We start from the raw sequence: 15,678 nt of genomic DNA, 5'->3' as shown, positions 1-15,678 counted from the left end.
AGGCCGGACTCGCCCTGCCGACCCGCCGGCTCACCCAATCGTAACCTCCCTCCGGCCATTGCGGGAGGCGGTGCCGGGCTCCTGCACCAATAACGGCGTACCGAGGGGCGAGGGGGCGGGTCTGCCTCCGAAGACTGACAGCGGGGCGAGGCGGGACGTGATGGGCGGGGACTGCGGAGCCGACGGGCTGGCGGGGCGGGGAAGTGGGCGTGGCGCGATGAGCCCCGCCACCTGTACGGCAGCCAATGGGCGGCGGCACCGCCCGGCGCGCGGGAGATTCGAACGGCGCGTCGGGCGGGGCCGGGGCGCAGTGCGGCCGCCGCCGCCATGGGGGCCTCCGGCAGCGCCCCCGCCACCCCGGCCGCGCCCCGCAACAAGCACCTGGCTCACGTTAGCGATCCCCGCTCCCCCACCGCCGGTATCCTGCGCACCCCCATCGAGGTAGGCGCCCTCCCGCCGCCGCTTCCCCCTGCGCGGCTCCGGCCCGCCGCCCCCACGGCTGCCCTCTCCGCAGGTGGTGAGCTCCCCGGCGGGCAGCCCGCAGCCCAGCCCGGCCGAGCCGCCGGCGGACACCGGCCAGGAGCGGGACCCACGGTCGCCCACGCCCGGCATCTCCCGCACGCCCATGAGAGCCGTGTCGAGTGGTGAGTGAAGCCGCCGTGGGTGGGCGGGTTAGGGGGCTGCCTGATTCAGAGGCTCACCCGGCCCTCTCCGTCCCCGGCAGACAGCGTGGACCGTCTGGTGAAGCAGCTCAGCGAGGCCTTCGGGGCCGAGGCCGCGGCCCCCGAGCCGGCGCCTCCGGGAGCGGCGGGCCCCGCCGAGGAGCCGGCCCGGCGGAGCTCCCCGCCCGCGGGCGAAGAGGCGGAGAGGCCGCCCTCCCCCAGCCCTGCCCGGCCCGCCCGCCCGGCCGGGCACGGCTTCTCCTCGGGTGAGTGCTCGGTGTGCGGGTGACGGGGCTCCGTGTGCCCGGAGAGCTGCCCGCGATGGGCCGTGAGCAAGTCGGGGCTCTCGGCAGCGTCTGGTTGGGGTGCCTTCTCCAGGCGTGCTCCCCGCCAGAGCCTGTCCCCACTCCCCAGTTCGGCTGGGTCCCACCGCCTGGAGCCTCTGCGGCCGGGGCACCCTCTGGGAACTGCTGTGTTATCGAACAGATTTCTGTCCAGGGATGAGAAATGGTTTTTAAACTGTATTCAAAATGAAGAGATATAAGACAACTCTTCCCCTCTCTGAAATGGGTTTGTGACTGTGGAGACCTGTCCAGAGGGACCTTACAGTTTTTCATTGGGAAGAGCTGTGGAGCAAGGGCGGGCAGCACATCTCTGTGCTAAGGCTGAGCAGTGCTGAGAGACTTTGATACAGACTTGGTTTTAGAAAGCTCTGGGCTGAGCACTGCTCCTCGGAGGAGTTGCTGAGAGCTGGGACTGTTCATCCTGGAGAGGAAAATGCTCAGGGGTATCCTGTTAATTGATACAAATACCTGAAGGAAGGGGAAAAAGAAGGGAGAGCCAGGCTCTTTTTAATGGTGCCCAGTGATGGGACCAGAGGCCAACGGGCCAATGGTACACAGGAAGCTTCTGAACATCAGGAAACACTTTTTTTTTTTCCACTGTGAGCATGACCAAGCAGTGGAGCAGGTTGCCCAGAGAGGTTGCAGAATCTCTATCCTTTGAGGTATTCAAGAGACACCAGGACATGGTCCTGGACAGTGGGCTCTAGGTGACCCTGCTGGAGTAGGTCCTCTAGATTTCACTTCCAACATCAACATTTTTATGATCCCTTTGCCTCAAATCCCTTGGGTAAGTATTTGATAAAGGCCAGGAGGCATTTAAAATCCAGGACCTCTGAGCCTTGTGATATGCTGGTGTGTTTCCTTTTGTCAACTAGTGAGCAAGCCCATGAGACACAAGCCCAACAACAAATTCATGGCAACATCTGGAGGAACTGGCCGCTCTCCCCTCAGCATTCTACAAGATGATAATTCTCCCAGTGCTCCTGCCCCTCGCCAGGTAAAACTTAATGGGTCCTCTGAGGGAGGGAGATTGAGCTGAAAAAAAAGCCAAATCCTTCAATTTCTGTATCTTGTAGGGTCACACTTGAGAATTGTGGCCTCCTAGGCCTGCAGAGACTAGTAACTTCACAAATGTTTTTCTGTGGGTCAGTCTTGTCACTAAGTGCCTCTGAGTCTTGTCTGTCTTTGGCCTTGCCATGAAATTGCCCATTTCAGCGCCCATTTATCTTGGGGCCGTAGAAAAAAGTCACTCTTGTACGTTGTCACAAGAGATTCCAGGCTGAATGGCCTGAAAATAGGCTACATATTCTGCTGAGAATTAACTCACTTTTGATCAACTTGTGTTTTACATTCTGTGTTTGGGTTTTTCATTTCTCTAGGGCAAGAGGCACGTGTTGGGAGAGAACCTTGGGGAGAAGAAGGAAGTGGATCTGAGCAGGAGCCTTAAATCTGGGACCTGTGCTTGGAGTGACTTGAACAAGGAGAACCAGCAGTGTCCTTTTGTGGAAAACTAGATATTTCTTTTTCAGGATCTTGCTATAATTTGCTCCTATGTTTTGAGAATTTTCTAGAGGGAAGAAATCCTACAATAGACTGAAACCCCAAAGCAGTGGTCACATTTCTCACCTATCCCTGTTGGGGAAAGATTTCTCCCTCCTCTTCCCCGCTTGTCATGTCTAATGTACAGCACAGACTTTGTCTCTTTTACTGTATATCAGCTGTATTGGTTTTTCCGTAGAGTTTTTATCTCTAGTAAATAAATCTGTGTTCAACCTTTGCTGACTGTATGTCCTGATATTGTGCTTGCTCAGCACAACGTTTTCTCTGGGACAAGGGCTCAGGAACAAATAGTTCAGCCTTCCATTACCCTTAAAACTGCCTTGTCCCCTGCCTGGAGCATGCTGAGGGGTATGGCCTTGAATCCATGTACAACAGTGTGAGCTGGGAAGCTGCAGCTCCCTGCAGCAAACTGATGTCTATCCAGAGTCACCTCTGGAGTTGTACTGCTCCTACACTGGCCTGAAACTGAGTTAGGCAAGGGTCTGGCGTGAGGGTGAGATCCAAAATAACGTGAGATATTGTCCATTGATATTGACCTGTTGGTAAGGTACTAAACCTTGTTGATCTCCAGCTCTCCCAGCAGAGCCTTGGGCCTCTCAGGATGTTGCTCTGAGCCAACAAGTGGAAGAGAGGCTGAAAAAACTGATTGTGTAACTGAGCTAAAATATCCAAGCTTTGAAAGGATGCACTTTCATCTCACTATCGCAACTTCAGCCTCTTCTCAACTACAGCATGTGAGGATCACCCTCCCCTGGGAATGTGAGCTAAAGCAAGGGCTGTGGATGAGGTGTTGACTGGTTGAGACCAGCAGGCAATATTCACAGGAAAGGAGCTCTGTTTGCAGTAGCTCATTGCAATGCTGGAAAGAACACAGCCTGCAGTGCTTCTGTGAGCTTTCTTTATTTGCCTGGGCTATGAAGATCTAAACAGACTTGAAAACATGGGCTGATGGCTACTGGTTAGACAGGGTCACCACACAATGCAGGAGTGAGGCAAAGAGGGAAGGAACAGCAAGAAGCAGACAACAAATAAGAATAAATATAATATTCCCTGATATTCTGGCAGGTCTTGAGGGCTACCTTTCTGCCATTTATGCATAGATAAGACTTGAACTAAGAAAATAATAAATATATTCCCTGCTATTCTGGCAGGTCTGAAGGCTGCCTTTCCCCCCTTTATGCATAGATAGGACTTGAGCTAAGTGTTCCCCCATGAAAATGAGCCAAATTTACTCTAGCTTTATCTTTGAGGTGGTGCCATAGAAATCTCAAATCCAGTGTGTCTCTGAGGCTGTCTGCAAGGATACAGGACAGCTGCACAGAGAAGTTAGGTAGAGTTAAAACAGGGAGAGAGCTTAGTCTGGGGTGAGTGTTGCATGAGAGGTCCTCTGAAGGAGGAGGAGGAGGGGTACCAGTGTGGGTAGAGATGTTTGAAGGAAGGTGCAGGGTGTCTGAATTGTACTGCAAAGTCCTGAGACATAAAGAACAGGTCTTCAAGCCTGCACAAGGCTGGAAACTGCTGGGGCTGTTTAGAGATGGAGAGAAGGGCCAGTGCCTGTGCTCCTGCTCCCCAGCTCCCCCTGCTTCTCCTCCCTGATCTCCTTTCACTCTGGGAGACTCCTACAAGTGACCTGTGTCTAGAGACAAGTGGGAGTGGTAGGTAGGCATTTCTGTTGTGCTCAGCTGATGGTGCTGTTTAGCTGTGGGCCATGCTTCTGCTGCTCTTCCTCTCTCTGCTGCCTTCCTCAGTTCCAAATCTTGAGGAAACTGTCCCAGGAGCCAGTGGCAACAGCCATGCCATCCGCTGTCACCCCCAGGCAGCTCACTCTGTTGTCGTGGCCAGAAAGGATTCCTGTGGTGGGAAAGAAGAGGGGTCAGGCAGTGAAGGGGGCCTGTGAGAGGTGACAAGGTGGCCCTGCTGAGGGGACACATGGTGCAGGCTGCACCCACGCGCCATGTGTGGCCCCATCTGCTCCTGCACAAGCTCTTACAGTTGGTACGTGGAGAATGGGAGCAAATGTGCCAAAGAACTTTTGTGTGTGGTGTACAACCGCCACTCAAGGGGTGCTTGGGAAGGTAAGGCCAGCTGAACCTCATACAACTGCTTTCACCTGGCCAGCTGAACCTCATACAACTGCTTTCACCTGGCCAGCTGAACCTCATACAACTGCTTTCACCTGGCCAGCTGAACCTCATACAACTGCTTTCACCTGGCCAGCTGAACCTCATACAACTGCTTTCACCTGGCCAGCTGAAACTCATGCAACTGCTTTCACCTGGTCAGCTGAACCTCATACAACTGCTCTCACCCTGGAGTGACAGTAAGACTAAGATAGGATGGCGTCCTTGGTAAGGCTGAGAAACAGCAGTGCTGTTGGCGGGCTGTGTTTTATGACTTTTCAGAAGGTAAGGGCTGCATCTGAAAGAAAAATTCTGCGTTCTGTGTATGAGCATCACAGAGTACCCAAAGCTGTTGGATGGAAGCCCAGGTGCACGCTTGGCTTTGTGCCTGGCCACCAAGTGGCACTGTGAGTACCTGGAAGTGGCAGACTAGGAGGAAATAGGATATTCTATTGGTGGTTGTGAGCAGTTTCAGCTAATGGGAACCCTCTTGTCCCCCTTGATCAATGTTGTTTAAAGGCTTGACTTCCTTAACATTAAAAACAATATCTCTTCTAGGCCAGTGAGGGTTGTCCTAGTTCTGGTGTGCTCCCTAAGCACGAGGGAGCTTTGCTGGGTTCAGTCAGTACCGGATGTCTTCCTATGTTTAGGAAAAATAAGTGCCTCATTATCCCTAAGGCGGGGCCAGGAGGCCTTGCAGGGAGGGAAAGGGGAACCTCGAGGAGCCACTCACCCACACGCTCTGCTTTCAGGGAGTCCCAGATGTTGCAGTTGAAGTCGTCGTAGCCAGCAAAGAGGAGGCGGCCGCTGCGGGAGAGGGCGATGGAGGTGATGCCGCAGATGATGGTCTCGTGGGAGTACATGATCAGCTCCTGGTCCGCCCGCAGGTCGAAGAGGCGGCACGTGGCGTCGTCGGAGCCCGTGCAGATGGCCTCGCCGTTAGGGAAGAACTGGGGAGGGCACACCCCATGTTTGAATGATGTTTTCCTCAGATCCTGCTGGAATTCCTCAACTCATCATGCCCCCACCCCCGCTAACCACCAGGAAGCCTGGTGGGAACAGACACTGGATCATAAAATTTGAGTCTGCTGAAGGGGGAAGACTGATACTTCTCTTAAAGCCTAATAAACCCCTTTCACTCCAAGAAAACAAATGGTTTAAGCTGTTGCAAGATATCTCAGTGCTTGAGGAAGGATTATTTTAACTCTAGCTGTTAGGTTGGGCCTTGACAAGTGTCCACCCATCATCCCCCATCTGAGGTCTGACATAATTCTGGCTACCAGAGCCTTCCTCTGTCTGATCCTCAGATCCCAGCTTTCTCATACATGCTCATTTTCTGTGGTCTTGCTCTGAGGAGTAAATAAAGGGCTCCTCAGGAGCAGGTATGGCAGAAAACCATGTGGCTGGCAAGGCAGCCATGGGGCAACTGAGAAAGGTTTCACTAATTGATGTCAGTGGAGGGGGGTTTGAGCAGCAGACTGCAGGAAGCTGGCATTTGGTTAGCTACAATTAGTAGTCTGCCTTGTGTCTTGTCCTGCCACCTCTGCACCTCTGAGGGACGTGCTTCCTCCCAAATGTCTGAGCTGCCTCCCATGAAAATTTAATCGTCACAAGATCTCCCTGTGATCCCAAGTCCCCACCTCTTCCATCTGGAGCTGACCTCAGCTGAGTTAGGTATTGCTGCTGCCTCACTTGAGTCTTGTACCAGGGCTGTTGGAGCATGCCTGAACCACAGCTCCCAACAGCTGTTGTGAGCAAAGCTGGACCAACACCTGTGTCAGGGTGCTCAGCTCCACAGACCACGGTGTGCTGCCTGTTCAAGACTTGGATGCTTTGGTGCCTGGGGAGAACCCTCCTCCAAACTTCAGTGAACTTGGGCACTCCCTGCTTCAGGCTGCATCATGGGGCCAAGGTCTAAGACCCCTGTTACCCTGCTGACTGTGACAGCTTCTTCCAGCCTTGTCCCAGGGCTGTTTCAGAGCTGTTCCACCCCCCATGCTCCTCCCCAGCCCTGTGCAGAGCGCATACGTACGGAGATGGCGTTGATGTCGGACTCGTGCCCTGAGAAGGTCTGGCGGCAGGAGCCCTCCCGCACGTCCCACAGTTTGGCAGTGGCATCACAAGCCCCGGAGATGAAGAGTTTGAAGTCAGGGGAGACGGCCAAGCTCATGCAGTCTCCAGTGTGACCAATGAACACGGTCTTCTGCTGCCCCGTCTCAATGTCCCAGAGCGCGCTAAAGGGGGGAGAGGAAAGAAGAGGAGAGGAGGTCTCAGAGCCAGCCCAGGCAGAGCAGACCCACAGCCAGGCTGAAGAGCTGTGCCACTCACAAACAAAAGGAGGGAAGCTGTGGCTACTGCATGGGAAAATGGGTGAGAGCATCCCTGGAGTCAGCTGTGTACAACAGGAGATAACTTCACAGCTGTTGTTGGCAATACCTTTGCCAAAACAGAGTTAGACTAAGGCTGGGGGTATGTGAAGTTTGGCATGCAAGTGTAACAGCTGAAGGGAATGCTGAGAGACAGTAAGAGGGACACAAACAGCAAAAAAATAGCAAACAGCTGAAAAAGGTCCACGCTTGTAAGGTGCAAAGCTCTTGTTCAGTAGGATCCCACAGCACAGCCAGGCAAACAAACCCCGTGTAACCCTGATCTCTGACAGAAATGCCTCATAGCCTTGGTCAAAAGGTTCTTCCAAAGCAGGTATGGGGAGGGGGTAGGGTGACTAAAGACTCAGGACTGTTCAGAGTCACAGCACAGTGAGCCCTGAGAACCAGGAACCAAAGGATCAAGGCACTGCCTCTGCAGCATCCCTTGCACAGAGGGCAGAACTTGAGAAGGGGAGAACGTGTGCGTGCTCCATATAAAATTAAAACTCTTTCTGTCCAGGTATAAATGACACTGTTCTCTGTGAGAACTGTTGACGTGGTCCCTGCTGCTTGGCCTGGCCTCAGCTGAGGAAAGAAGCATTTGTTCTGCCAAGGGAGGAAGAATGGATTGGGCTTCCTAAGGTGCTCCGTGTGGTCTCCCTGTGTAGGAGCAATTCCTCCTTAGATAGTGGAGGGCTGAAGAGCACAAGGACTGCACTTGCTGCTGTACTAAGAGCAGAGATCATGTCACCAGGGTGCAGGAGGGAGCACTCACCATGTGGTATCTCCAGAGCTAGTCACAATATTGTTGTCATCAAGAAATCGGCAGCAGGAGAGGTATCCTAGGAAGCAGGAACAAGCCAAAATGAGAAAAGGGGCAGGGACGGAAGGGTGAAGTTTGGAAGCAGGGGGCACCCTGCAGTTGCAGGCAGGCAGGCAGTGCACACACCTGTATGGGCTGAGAGCTCCCTGCTCACTTTGACGTTGCCTTCACGAGACTTGAGGCTGTAGATGGAGCACATGTTGTCAAGGCCTCCACAGGCCACAAAATTGCCGGAGGGGGCATAGGCACAGGTCATGACCCAGGAAGAACGCAAAGGGATGGCATGAACCTGGAAGGACCAGAAACTGTGTCAGGGCTCTTGGCAGCAGAGAGTAAGGTCAAGGACACCACTCCAGCATCCCGGTTTGCAGCCACCTGGTTCCTACCTTGTTAGTTGTGTATGTGTCCCACACAATCAGTTTCCCGTCTTGTGAGGCACTGACCATAAGTCTGTGAGAAAGGAACCAGATCATGTTAGTGGCTTTCTTCACATCAGAGCCTTCCTGCCCCTCACACCCATGTGCTGTCCTGCAGCCAGCAGGTCAGCAGCAGCGCTCTCACTTGGAGTCTGTGGACCAGTGCAAGGCGTAGATCTTGGCCAGGTGTCCCCGCAGGGTCCTTCGGGTCCGCATCTGGATGCGTCCAACAACCTCCATTCCAGACACAATCTAAAGAAATTGTGGCAGGAGAGAAAGAATTTTCCTTGGACTACCATTACCGCTTCCCACATCTCTGCCTCCTAACTCCTTCCTGACTGGACAAAAGCCCCTCAGAGTGGTGCTAGCTTGCCCAGGCAGCCCTGTCCCTTACCTGAGCGAGCGTTGTGTCTGCGCAGGCTTTCCGGGCATCCTGGAGAAGAGACAACAGCAGATGAAAAAGATTGAAAACATGTGGGGAAGGCGATGACAAGTGAAATTTGGGGTCATTGTCTGAGGGCTACTAGAAGTAGGAACTGTGGCTTTGCTGTGTTTGGATTGTGGCCAGCACAGGGGGATCTTTGTCTCTGACTAGGGCACCTTGACACCAGTCAATTGTCAGGGAGGTGAGCCAAAATTTGCTCAGCATCCTGTTTGCTGTGCTGCACCCTTTCCAGAGACCCTCCCACCTGACAGAACACCAGTGGTCTCACAGACAGAGGAGATCCTGGGGATTCACTACGCTCTTGGGACCCCTGTCCCTGTTTCTCTCCCTTCCTCCCACCATGGTGGGAAGATCTCCATTAGCATTTAAAAGGCTGTGGAGAGCTGCAGAGGGCTCCAAGATTGTAGATGGAGAAAGCCCAACTCCAGCTTGTGGCTGAGGAGGAAATTTTGGGCATGCAGTGGTGGTGGTGGGGGGGGGGGGGGCGGGGTAGACACGCTCTCTGCAGCTTCTTGACTGTTGCCAGCATTACCGCAATCTGCTTCTTCAGCTGCTCAGCCTCCTGCTTCATCTGTTCCATTTCCCCCATCTTTCTGACCTAGGGGTGGCTCCTCCACCTGGGGCAGCCTGGATTCTGGGGAGACAGATCAAAGGAGACAAGTGTGAGTTAGATAGGACACCAATGTGACTGCTCAGTTACAGAAGGGCAGGTATTCTGACAAGGGATTGGTGACCATTTCTTGGCTGAATACTGTATGCTGTAATGTCGTGCTGTATCTGGCCACAGCCCTTGGCATTTGGGAAGATTGTGCTGGGCCTGATCAAAGGTCCATTTTGTCTTGGATCCGGCTTAAACATACACGTATGGAAGCTAAAGAACTCCAGAGCCTCTTGCTGACGTTCTGGCCACACTTGTCCATTAATTTTTAACCTGTCCATTCCAAGTCCTGTGTCCTCTTCATCAGCTTCTCCCTGTTCATGGCCAAGCTGTCCATCTCAGTTCCAGGAGGAAGAAACTTGATGGGGGGAGCCCATTGGCTATTTCCTACTGTTTGTCCTAAGCAAAGCTTCACTAGGCAAGACCAACCAACTCACTGACCACCAGGGAAATCTATGGGGCTGCTGAGGGGCTCTCTCAGGGTTCCCTTCCAGTTTCACATCAAAAACCAAACCAAACCAAACCAAAACCAACCAACCAAACAAAAAACCAAACCAAAATAAAGTAAAAAGAAAGGTTGATGCCTGGGGAAGGATCTAAGAATAGCGTAAGCCGATAGGGGTACATCTCCTTCTTGTCCAGCCCCAGCTTTTCACTGACGTCCAAAGCTAGAGCAGCATTACTGTATGCAAGTCCTTGATGGACTTTTCTTCTGTGCATTTGTCCACACCATTTTTGTGCCCATGCCAAGTTCAGCCTCCTCAGTACCCCATGGTGACGACTTCCACAGCTGGGTGGCAGGCTCTGCAAAGTTCCTGCTTCCATCACTTCCTGGTGGCACTAGTTCCACTTGACAGTACTATAGTTTGAGTTGGAAGAATCACTGGTCTCTATTCACCTCTGCATCACTCAGTATTTCATACATCTTTGTCATACCCATCCCTTTTCCAGACTGCAGAGCAAACTTAGTCATTCCTCCCCTGTAAGCTGTTAGGTCCTATTATCTCTGCTGTTCTTTGAGCTTTTTTTTAGTTGTTTACAGAGCAGAGATGATACGTTTTTGCAGGTAGAGCAGGGAGCCAGAATTGTAATCCATATTCAAGATGCAGGTGCACTGTATTATTATACAACATCTCTGTTTTGTTCTCTCTTTCTTGTTATGTGCACTTAAATCTTCACCAGCGATTCTAGCATCTCCCACTTTTGTAGACAAACGTGATCTTTAATTCCTCCAGCATTTCACCTGGATAGATGTGAGTGTCCAGATGTGCTCCAGGTGTTGCCCAAGAAATGTTCCAGCAGTATCTGCAGAATTTCTCCCAGTTCCTGTGGGTCACATCACATCCATCCCTGTTGCCTGAAGGCCTCATTTCCTCTGGTTGGTGAGACTTTGGGTCCTTCCATGCCAGACTTGCTCTCTTGCTGTGGGCAAGCACGTCCACACAGCTCCCAAGTCCCACCTTTGCTTGCTGCTTTGTAGACCACTTTGAGTTTCCTTTAAGAATTCCTTCCCTTGAATGTCTCCACGTCTTTCCTTTGATCCCCCAGGCACAGTGAGTATTTGCTTGTTCAATGATTCCTGAGGCATGGCTTTGAGTGCAGGAAAGAGAAGGAGACACAGGTTTCCCCTAGCTCCTGGGAGCCTATCCCAGCAGGAAGATAATTCAGGATATACTTTGCAGAGAGAGACTTGCGTCTGCTGCCTGCAAGGCTGGATAGAGGCACAGCACTGCTGATTGCTCCCTGCTCGCTGCCCATGCACGGGATGGGGCTGCCAGCCCCAGGGAATGGTGAGGGGGCAGGAGGGCAGCACTGTCAGGGCCCAGTGGAATGTGCCACAGCCACGGCCTGGGGCTGCCAGCCTCAGACAGGACCAGACCAGCACCTGAGCTGGGCCCATTCCACTGGTTTTTCTTCTCTCATTCCAACAGAGCAGCCATGAGGGGGCTCCTCCCAGCAAGGATGCACAGTTGCACCTCATTGAGTGAGCCTGGCCATGAAAGCCCACCTCCATGCACTTCTCCTCCTTTGGGAAAGGGCTGGCATTCCACTCCACCTCCCAGCTGACTGACAGAGCAGGGAGATGCTGGGGAAGGCCTTGCAGCTTTCAGTCAGAGGCTGCACATCCTCCTTATGCTGGGGTGTTTGCCCCTCCCTTTCAGTGTACAGCCAGGCTGCAAGGCTCCATCCAGCTCTGGTCACAGCCTGCAGCACACCAAGTGGCACACCTGAACTTCCAGCCACCCTGTGCAGCCAGCCCTACCACTGTGGCCCACACTTTGCACTTCTCCAGTGTTCCTTAGGTCTGATCCATTGATCCTAAGCATTGGATTGCTTTTTCCTGCTAGGTAACCTCCTCTCTCTGACTCTCTCCTTCCAGCCTCCTTTGCTTGGTTCCCAAGTTCTTCAGGCTGTTATTTCATACACCTTTAGCTCTCTGAGATCACTGTCCATCCACCTGCCCTAATTTTTATTTGTAGACTTCTGGTTTTGCCCACCCAGACCTGCACAGAGGTGGGAACCTTGTTCTCCCTTCCTTCCAATTTCTGCTCCCAATGAAGCTGGCTGTACACGTCCTCCTCATTACCAGTCGGATCCCAGTCTTCCTTTCACTGATCCTGCTTTTTCACTACTCTCTTCCCTTCTCTGGTTGTTTCTCAACTCTGGCACTAGCAAGGGAATGCCAGTTCACTGCTCTCTAAAGCTGCATGACCAGGCAAGGGGCTTTCAGAGCCATAGGCAGATCAAACAGCAGGAGCAGGATGTCGAGGACGGATAAAAAGGGCTAAATATAGAGAAGGTGCAGCTCAGGACTGTGTCCGAACCTTTAAATCCCTCTGAGGGAATACTCTAAATGAAGTTGGGAATTGTTCTCAGCCTCAGAAGGACAAGGAGCCACAGATGAGTGATAATAATAGCTCCGTGTTGCCTGTCGCCTCCATCCGTCACGTCTCGGTGCAATTTGTGGAGAGTGAGTTGTCCCCAGTGTAGTGCAGCTGCCTCCCAGGAGGAGCAGGGCAGGTGTGCAAAAGAGCAGCTCGTTATGGGCATGTAAATTTAGGGCAGGAAGTGGGAGGAACAAAATGGGGGAAGAACAGAGGAAAGGGAAATGGAGTTTGGCCAAGGCATGTTCCCGCCTTGACCAGCAGGACCTTAGGGATACGCATTTCTAGTGGATCTAAGGATCAGCTCACTTCTGCTCATGGTGGCTGCCCAGGCTAGTTTTAATGGGAAAGGCTTCTAAATGGTGCACACTTGGTGCTTTCTGGAAGTAAGGGCTCTTTCAGGTGAATGCTAAGCAGTAGAGGAAACCAGGTCCTTAGGTACCTTTCACCATTCTCAGCACGGCTACTGAGAGGAGGACCCTGGCACCAGCACTGTTCCAGAGTTTTGCCCCCTGCAAGCACCAGCAGGAGCAAGCAGGGCACAGCCAAACAGAGCCTGGGCTCAGCTGGTTCATGCCAACCCTGTTTTGAGCTCTGCCTTAGCTGTGCTTATCCAGTTCACAGCTCTTGGCTCTGGAAATCACATTTCGTTTCTTCTGCTCTCCAACATGACAGTTCTTACCCCTCCTGGTATTCTAACAATTTTCTTGCTGCAGCTCTCCTGTCTGTGGGCAACCAAACCCATCCTGAGTCCTTTGGTGTCTGCTCAGAGCAGATCAAATGCCTCTGTTGTGGTGCAAGATGGAGGGGGACCTGGAATCATCCCTCTTCTGCCTTTTGCTCCCACATCCTGACTTTCCAGAGCAGTGGCCACATCCCTCGCACAATGCCATGGAGGTGGCCCAGCTTGCTCCCTGGGAGCTGTCCCTCCAAGTCACCTGCATCACTCCCTAGTGGGGATAAGGGTGCAAGGAATGGGTGGGAAAAAGAGGCAAGGTGAACCCTCTTATTATGTGCTCCTGGGTAGCTCCACCCATGCTGTGGAAGGAGTGGTTGCTCTGTGAAATGTTGGGAGAGGGCTGTGAACGGAAAAGGGAAAGGGGCAAGAAGAAGGACTCAGTGGGAACGTCCCTGGGTCTCTGTGTAATCCCTGACTAGCTTTGCAGGCTCGCCCTGGTGACCTCGGGCTCCTTGCAGAGCCGGATACAGAGATGATCCCTCTCTCCTGGGATGGAGATCAAAGGTCAGGGTAAAATTACCCTGCTCTGCTCCTTGCTTTCTGAGGCTCCTTCTCCAGCCAGAACAGCAGCCAGCTGCAAAGAGGTGTGCACAGGGTGCACTGGGAGTGCAGGGCAGTGTACAGGCAGCGAGTACCAGATCGCTCAGGGGAGGTGTTACCCTCCTGCTCCAGCCTGGAAACCAGTGAGATTTACCTGCCAAGAAGGGAACAAGCAACCCCATCCCAGTACAAAGCCCCCTCACCACTGTAAAGACACCTCAGTGCTAACCCCAACTCCTTTCCATGATCTTACCCTCCCTCATCCTCTGATGGGATGAGCCCTTGTTCAAAGGCTCCCCACATAATCACTCCAAGAAACTCAGGGTCCCAATGCCAGGTTCACCAAGGTGACCTCAGGCACTGCAAGGCGGCAAACTTACCGGGATCTGTAGAGCAAGGTGGGTTGCAGTGCCCTCTGGATGGGACCCTCACAGCCTGCCTCCCTTGCTGAGAATGGCTCCTCACTGCCCAATAGTCCCTCGTACCTCTGCAGTCTCCAGGCAGTCCCGTTTGTCCACCCAGCGAGTCCCTCGCTCCCTCTCTGCTCCTCAGCCTCTCCCAGGACTGATCTCCCCATGGGGAGCTGGAAGGCTGTGGACGGGAGGGGTTGGGGGAGGGCTGATTCCAGGAGCAGCGTCAGGCAAATTAAATCAGACACCAGAGACTTGGGGAAATCGGATTGGGACGTAATGCAAAGCAGGTGGATGGGGAGGGGTGAAAAGAGAGAGTAGCACACTGCTCCTGAAGGGAAAGAAACAATCCCGGGCGGATTTGACTCCCTCTGTTTATATCAGCAACAAACTAATAAAGTGAAGATTAGCCAGAACAGCCTAGGATTATCAGCCACCAGGGCAGGGCTTGCTGTACCTCACAGTCACAGGAGTTCCTGTTTTCCCAGGGACAGCATGCCACTCGTGTCCCAGGCAGGGCGGAAAGAGGGATGATGCCTCCAGAGAGGGCCTGCAAAGGGAAAACCAATGGCAGGGCCACCACATCCTCTCTCGGCTGCAAACGGGGCTCTGGATGGGGAAAACAGAACTGGGCACAGGGGCCAGGGGTGGCAAAAGATTTGGTGGCATGCCTTTTGGCAGCCACTTTAGTGGGATGCTGCGAGGGGATTATCTTGGCCTCAATCTCTTTTAATCTCTCCCGCGGCTTTGGCCCAAGCCTGAGATAAATACCTTTTAACGGATCTCATCTGACGTCAGGAGGCCATCAGTCTAATCACCCAGGCCACCAGAGATGTGGACACTGGTCCCTCACCCCACAACGTGTCCTCATCAACCAGGAACCACCCAGCAGCCCCCACGAATCATTGGGATGGACATGGGGGCGCTGGGATGTGACAGACCCCTCGCCAGGGAGAGGGAATTTGAGATGCACACCATCAAACGTTTTCCTGTGACCCTGGGGAGGGGATGGGAAGCAAAAGGGTTGCCAACACAGGTTTCCCAAGCCTGCATGTTAAGAAGCATCAGGATTCAGATTAAGGAAGGACTTCCCTTCCCATGGAGCAGGGGCCCTGTGCCAACAGTGACAAGGGGATCACTCACCCACCTCTTACACCACCGGCCCTGCTCTAAAGATTTCTTCCACTTGAACTGCACCTGGGTTCTCCATGCACAACTCATCAAGGCTTGAGTATGTCATGACCACAGATTGATCTCTTGCTCTAATGCCTCCCAGGAAAAGGGTCACTGCTCTTTTAGATACTCCGCATCCACCCCATTCAATTCCTATTTGGCTACAATATAATCCCATCTCGGGACACTAATCCCTTGGGCAGTGACAGCAGATTGTCTTTCTATCAGGGTGGAAAATGATAAACAAAATCTCTCTTCTGCTTTCAGGGACAATTTAGTGCATGGAAAGGGGAAAAAAAAATGAAAACAAAAAAAAGAGAGGTCTCGCTACAGGGAAACGTGAGTGTACAGTGCTTTTTCTTAAAGGCACTCCTCACCCTTTCCACATTAGCCACGTCACAGCAGACTTTCTCTCTTGCTCTCCCTTATTGGAAGTAGCTGACATCTGGGTAAATACTCTGTTATCTTTCACCGAGGGCTCAATCCCCTCCCATCATTTGTTAATTAAATTTCAATCAGAAACAAGTGTGCACGTCT

The 15,678-nt window shown here is 52.9% G+C and overlaps 2 protein-coding genes across 2 annotated transcripts; one reads left to right on the top strand and one right to left on the bottom strand.

Moving 5' to 3' along the window:
• The first annotated feature begins 283 nt into the window (after positions 1-283).
• On the top strand, positions 284-2,783 carry CDCA3 (cell division cycle associated 3). The gene is made up of 5 exons (XM_059838218.1): positions 284-441; positions 515-644; positions 725-928; positions 1,882-2,003; positions 2,386-2,783. The coding sequence occupies exons 1-5, from the start codon at positions 328-330 to the stop codon at positions 2,518-2,520; spliced, it is 705 nt and encodes a 234-aa protein (XP_059694201.1). The 5' UTR covers positions 284-327; the 3' UTR covers positions 2,521-2,783.
• Positions 2,784-3,450: 667 nt separating this feature from the next.
• On the bottom strand, positions 3,451-15,568 carry GNB3 (G protein subunit beta 3). Its single transcript, XM_059838217.1, has 11 exons — positions 14,426-15,568; positions 13,539-14,149; positions 9,269-9,370; positions 8,686-8,724; positions 8,437-8,543; positions 8,262-8,325; positions 8,002-8,164; positions 7,828-7,894; positions 6,719-6,920; positions 5,420-5,636; positions 3,451-4,417 (listed from the first exon to the last, which is right to left on the bottom strand). The coding sequence occupies exons 3-11, from the start codon at positions 9,323-9,325 to the stop codon at positions 4,311-4,313; spliced, it is 1,023 nt and encodes a 340-aa protein (XP_059694200.1). The 5' UTR covers positions 9,326-9,370; positions 13,539-14,149; positions 14,426-15,568; the 3' UTR covers positions 3,451-4,310.
• Positions 15,569-15,678: the final 110 nt, after the last annotated feature.

Source organism: Haemorhous mexicanus, chromosome 2, assembly GCF_027477595.1.
Source record: "Haemorhous mexicanus isolate bHaeMex1 chromosome 2, bHaeMex1.pri, whole genome shotgun sequence".
NCBI classification, from domain to species: domain Eukaryota; kingdom Metazoa; phylum Chordata; class Aves; order Passeriformes; family Fringillidae; genus Haemorhous; species Haemorhous mexicanus.
This window is presented reverse-complemented; position numbering and strand designations above follow the sequence as displayed.